General features: G+C 33.4%; 1 protein-coding gene across 3 annotated transcripts; it reads right to left on the bottom strand.

The window, feature by feature from the left end:
- Positions 1-535: 535 nt before the first annotated feature.
- On the bottom strand, positions 536-5038 carry LOC120071142 (zinc finger CCCH domain-containing protein 20). Of its 3 annotated transcripts, XR_005480167.1 has the most exons (3): positions 3815-5038; positions 2961-3066; positions 562-691 (listed from the first exon to the last, which is right to left on the bottom strand). XR_005480167.1 is itself a non-coding variant. In XM_039023227.1 (2 exons), exons 1-2 carry the CDS (start codon positions 4954-4956, stop codon positions 652-654), a joined length of 1182 nt encoding a protein of 393 aa, XP_038879155.1. In that variant the 5' UTR covers positions 4957-5038; the 3' UTR covers positions 536-651. The 3 variants fall into 3 exon arrangements, 2 of the variants coding, with proteins under 2 accessions (XP_038879155.1, XP_038879156.1); XM_039023227.1 differs by lacking the exon at positions 2961-3066 and having other exon boundaries at positions 536-691; XM_039023228.1 differs by lacking the exons at positions 562-691; positions 2961-3066 and having other exon boundaries at positions 3365-5037.
- Between the last annotated feature and the right edge of the window lie 1520 nt (positions 5039-6558).

The raw sequence follows: 6558 nt of genomic DNA, 5'->3' as shown, positions 1-6558 counted from the left end.
TAACCTAACCCTTAAAATTCAGGTTGGGTTGAGGGTATTTTTTGGACTAACCCAAAAATTAAGTTAATTGGATTGACAACCCAAATGATCTAAATAAAGTTTCTAACCTAACCCTTAAAATTCAGGTTGGGTTGTCGGGTTATAACTTATTTTTTAACTTTTAATGAAAAATATATAAATTTATATACTAAACATGACTAATAACTAAAATCTCATAAAATTCAAATGTTAAATACTAAATATCAATTATATTTATTGCAAACTTAAAAAAAGAAAAGACCATTACAATTTTAAAAGAAAAATATTAAAAATTCATAAATTAATTAATACAATGTAATCAAATTTTAAATAAAGAGGAAATACACACATATATATATTATTGATATATATAAAATTCGGGTTGGGTTAGATCAACCCAAATTTTTTTTAACCAACCCAATAAAAATGGAAAAATTCAACCCAACCCAACCTTTACATTTTGAGTTGGGTAGTCCAGGTTGTTTGGATTTTCAAGTTATTTGAACACCCCTATCCATATCCATGAATCCACACATCCATACAAGGTATAACATTAATACAATACATAATAACAAAGTTATTGAACATCTAGTATTACGTAATAAGAGTCAACTATGAACCAAACTTCTATTATTAAAAAATATTCCGACCATCCCGAACATTCAACTTTGTCCTGAAAATTCATAAACATTCCAAGTAAGTAGTTTAAATAAAATAAATCAACATAAAGATTTACATAATTTGAAGCATTTCACACACCTAAGAAAGTTCATATAGATATGATCAATAAGAATCTTTCATTTACAATTCTAAGACTTGGTCTCAAGGAGAGTACTGAACTTTACTCCCTTTTAATAGTTGACATATACATCCACATCATTCTTCATCAGAACACCATAAACAAATTTACATTTTTACTAACCTCAAAATCGGCCGTTGGAATTGAAAGTTTGAAAAAAAACTTGTGGAGATCTAAAATTTTTAAAAAAATGTAAAAAAGGAAGATAGAAAACATATATTTTACTCAAATAATTTTAGATCTAAAATTAAACTTATGTAATTTAAATTAGAAAAGAAAAATGAAAAACGACGACGAGGCAAATCATGATGAACGGAAGTTAACCTGAGACGATGCGATATGAATAGCGACAGTGAACGATAATGACGGATGGTAACAATAAACATCGATAACAAACAACAATCAACGATCAATGAATGAGAACCCTAAAACGCAACACCCGAAAGAGAGAGGCTCAAAATGTGAGAGTTGAGAGACATGAGAAATGAGACACAATTGGACTTGATTGACGGTTGAAGTTCAAAACTAAAAACTCTAAAACGAAAATACTTATATATAAGGTTGGCAAAAATCTCCACAGGATTGAATCCTCGCAGGTCCCCACCGAGTCAAATCGGGGATAATAATCGAGTCCTTGCAGGGATGCCCCCACCTTTTATTGGTGGGAATGGAGACAAGAATGGGAAAATACCCCACGAGGATAGGGAGTCCCCTATTGCCAACCCTAATTATATAACATATATATAATTTTTTATAATCCCAACACAAGAACTCAACCTGAAAAGAAAGAAAAAAAAAATCCAACCCAACGTAAATTTTAAACAAACCTAATCCTAATCCCAATTAAATAGTCCAAATTGTTCGAATTTTCAGATAAATGCACTAAAAAATGACCAACTTTGAACTCCAAAAATCACCTCCGACGACAAATTTCGATACCCTCCAATACTCGACAAATTTTAACCGAAATCATATTCGATAATCAACTCCGACAACTAATTTTACCTATATCAATGTTAAAATTCATATTTGATAATCAACTCCTACAACTAATTTTGACTATTCTAAAATCGATGTTAAAATATAAGGTAAGATGGTTGCTTATATAAATAATATTATGTAGAAGATCAAAGTGGTTAAAATATAATGTAAGGTTGATTATATAAATAATATTATTTTGCCTGCATTAAATTGAAATTTATAAAAATATTTTTACAACATAAATGTTGGTAATATTAAAAAAATATATGTAATATATAAAAAAAATCATAAAATGAACTTTTTCCTAGAACATGTTATGACAAGAAATAATGAAAAATGAAAATTTGTTACACTCCAATAAAAAAAAAAAAAGAATTCAAAATAAAATTGTTCAAAAACTGTGATAACATTTACATTAGTGGTTAAGTTTTCCATTTTATTTAATTATATTCTTTATTACCAAAAAGGAAGAGGAAGAAAAACTTTTAATTTAAAAAATACAATCCACAACCATCGTTATAAAAACAAATTATTTAATATTAAAAAAACTCAAGACATAAACTTAAGTCGTCCCAAACACAGATATATAAAATCATCTCTCAACTTCGCCCTAGTCTTTTTCAACTTTTTTTTTTTTTTAACCTTAAAAATGTGCTATATAACTTAAAAAAAAGTAGAAATATTATTTCTAAACTTTTAAAGGTGAAATCTCAACCAGAACGAAGATGGAAATCTCCAAAGACTCGGCATTGTAGAAAAATTTTCTCAAAACTTTCCAACCGTTAAAAAGTCCAAAAAAGATCTTCCAAAAACAATCCTCTATCTAATCTTGAGCTGGATGCGCTGCTCTCGAGAAATGACCCAAAAATACTCTATTACAAATGACCCAAAAATACTTGCGAACAAAGTTTAATCAGGAGAGAATTGGATTGAAAGCTCTGGACACAAATGAATTTTGTATTACAAATCACACCTAAAAGGTTCAAATCCAAACATTCATTTTATATCAAGTTACACTACACCTTTTCAAGGTCATCTTTTAACGTCTCTTAATTTCATTTTTCGTTCAACTTACTCTCAACTTGAACTCTCAAATCTCATTTCCCCTGCTTCCCAAACCAAAAAAGCATATGAACAATATATTAATCAAAAATTTCCTTACCCAGAAAGAAAAACATGGTGTACTCCTCCAAAAACTCGTTTACCCCTCACGATTTACGAGACATGATTGATTCGTTTACAATCGTTTGTTCATTGTAATGTCGGTGCTGAATTTGGGGAAAAAAGGGATTAGTGGGTAAACATGGATATAACTAAACAATTACAAGACCTAACTCAAAGAAAATATTCAAATCATCTAATCTGAAAGAACATAGAAGAAAATTATCATATACTTGTTCATCATCAAAAATCAAAGGAAAACATCACCATCATCCAAGCCAAAACTATTAAGTCCGCAAGTGAACAGTGGATACAAAATAAAACAATATTAAATTCATGACCCTTTCAACACACTACAGTCCATGTCAGTAAAAACAATTAAATCAGTGCCCCACCAGAATACACTAGTCAACAATAATTTAAATCAACTTCATCCATATAATTGCAGTAGGAACACAAGATTAACTTACAATATAATCACAATGATCAGAAAATAGAAAACTATCAGAACCCATGATCCCCTATAGATCATATCTAGTTACTAAAACTACCTATACATTGGAGTCAGATGGAATTTTCTTGTCTTCTCCATCAAAATATAGTTTTCTAAATTCTTTCAACCCACCTCAAAATCTAAAAACAGAGCCATATATACATATATTTAAGGCTTACACATTTAAAAATTAAATCCTATTGTCTTCCAGTTTCAGTTGCCACCCATTTTGTGTATTTACATATCAAACAAAAGGTTTGGCTTAGGCTAATTTTTTTTTTTCCTTAGAATCGGAATTGAATGATGATTAGAGAAAAAAACCCATTTGAAGAACCAACCAAAAGTTCAATTTGAGGACTCACTTCACTAGCTCTGATACCCATCCAACGTCTGGTGTGCAGGTTGAAGGATTTGAATCAGCCAAGTCCAGAGAATTTTCCTTGCTCAGCTTCTCCAGCATCTTTGCTCTCAGCTCCCTCCCAGATTCGACTCGCTCCATCGCCGGTTCCTCCTCGAATCCATGCTCCGAGAAGTCGAGCAGTCCTCCATGACCAGTTGGAGCCCGAGTTGGAGTTGTTGGAAGGCTACAAAATCCATGGCAGATTCGAGATGGATAACCAGGAGATCCAATTTGAATATTCCAGGAGGATGGCAGGGATTTGACCTTGCTTAGATGCAAGTTACGGAGGGATGCGACCATTTCATTGATGGAACTCGAGCCAAGGGACCGGCCGAGAGACCGAGTCATGGGCGATAACGGTGGGGAGTCCACCGGAGTCGCGGACGGTGAAACGGACACCGGAGAAGACAGAAACGGCAACGATTTAGCACAGGATCCATCCAAAGACTGCCGAATAGGAGATTCATCATACGACTCAGGCGAGTTCGCGCTTCTCGGGCTCTGTTGAGGCAAAACCCTAAGTTGTTCAGGAGTATGAGCGAAGAAACAGACTCTCCGCCGACAGTTAGTCCCATCCTTACACGGCTGAGTCCTGTAACGAGCAGGATGAAGCCAACACTCAAAAACACCATGCGCAAACTCGCATGAATCGCCTTTCTTACAGCTACCTTTTCGAAAGTCAGGGCATGCCGTACCAGAGTAATGATACTTCCTCGGATCTCTCCGGCGGGCCTTCTCGCCTGGATGAGCATACGGACACTCCGTCCAATCATGAGACCGTCCACGCGTACACTTCCTCACCTTGAACTCAAAAATCCGAAAATGATCGCCCGAGTAAGCACCCACCGGAACGTCCGATTCCCGTCCGGACAACTCCGAATCAGATTCAATCTCCGATTCATTCGTATATCGCTGGAGTGCCGCTAGGGCTTCCTGGAGATAATAGGGAGAATAATCGCCGCCATTGGCAGTAACATCAGAACTCACCGAGATTCCACTCAGGGGAAAAGGAAACCGCGTCTCGCTTGCAGGAGGTTCCTCCGGTATCGTCAATGGAGTGATGTGAACCACTGGACCAGGGCGGTGGCGTTCACTGATTAACATATCGTCTGTGCCGGAGAAGACGGTGGTGGGTTACGGTTACAGTTTTTCCAGACAACACTCCTTGCCAAAACCACCGCCATACCCATGCCGTTTATAAACTACTTGGGAACCTAACCATACACCAAGGTTAGGTTAAATATACCCTAGTTAAGTTAAATTAACTCAACCTCGTTCCCATTTTTACGCCTCAGTTAAAAAAAAAATAATAATAATGGAGATGGAGACGGGGGATTCTCTAGTTTCCCCTAGTCGTTACCGTCAGATTATAAAAAAAAAAAAAACAACGGTTCTAGAGACTTCCACGACGTAAATATTCCGATACTACAGTGACCACAATTTCCACGTGTCACGATCTTATGCTACTGTTACTCATCAGACGCTCACCGCACTGTCTTAATAAATTTTCATTCCACATAATTAATAACATCATTTATAATCACCACTTACTTGACTATACAAAATTAAATACTGCTGACGGATTGGGTTCCTTTAAACTTTAGATGAGTAACCCATCCTACCCAAATTTAAAATAGTTTAATGGATAAAACACTCCATTTATTTCTTTTAAATTTTATATTCGATTATATCTTTTGTTTTGACTATGGTAAAAAGCATAACCTAATTTCAATAAAGTACATTTTTAGAGAATATTTTTATATGTTATAATAGAGTAGATTTTAAATGTTAGATTAGATGGGAATCATATGTTTAAATCTCTACTTCACGTGTTAAACTAAAAAAACAATCTTTAACTATATTAACCACTTCTAAACTTATTTAAGAGATTTAATTGAATTTTAAGCCTTCAACTTTTAATTTAAACATTTATCCTCTTAAATTGAAAAACGAATGTCTAAATTTTAAACCATAAACAATTGGGATGATCGATTAGAAGAAACTACAAAAAGGGATAGCTTATTACTGTTACCTATGGTGACCAAACTTAACTCTTATGGTTTTGTATCAACTTTCTACCATTACTTTTTAATTTGGATTAAATTATACAAAATACTCTGAATTTTACCTTTTACTTTTTTTAATTCTAACTCTATATCTGTTTCTAAAATAGTTATTTCGTCAAGATTTTTATTAAAATGAGATTGTGATCGCTTGAAGAATTCTGGTACAGTAAATTTCAATTACGCCATTATCATTTCAGAAATTTTTATTATAAATCTTAACTACTAATTTTTTAAAATGACTATTTCATTAGCTTATTAGCTTCAAAAAAGTCATGGTGAGGAATTGTAAGAAGAAATATCAAACTGTTGATTTTAGTCTTTCTTACCAATAAATGAGTTTTTCTTAAAATACGTAGGTTCTCTCGTCATTTATTAACTAAAGTTAAATTCTCTAAATTTTCTCTCTCCTCTAATCGAGACCAATTCATATTTTTAGATGTAATTAAAACCATTCAATTGATGTATAGCCCACTTCTAAAGTATATCCATGTGAAATATTAACATAAATCAATCTATCATTAGCGTACAAGTGTATGATTATTTTTATTGAAAAGTCTTGAATATGTTACGACAGTTCCAAAATCCAAATTTGAGACATTTTATTTAGCTATCCATCATGATATCAGACCCTCATCTTCAT

The sequence above is a fragment of the Benincasa hispida genome, chromosome 2 (genome assembly GCF_009727055.1).
Source record: "Benincasa hispida cultivar B227 chromosome 2, ASM972705v1, whole genome shotgun sequence".
NCBI classification, from domain to species: Eukaryota; Viridiplantae; Streptophyta; class Magnoliopsida; order Cucurbitales; family Cucurbitaceae; genus Benincasa; species Benincasa hispida.
Note: the sequence above shows the minus strand (reverse complement) of the source record. Positions and strands in the feature narration are given on the sequence as shown.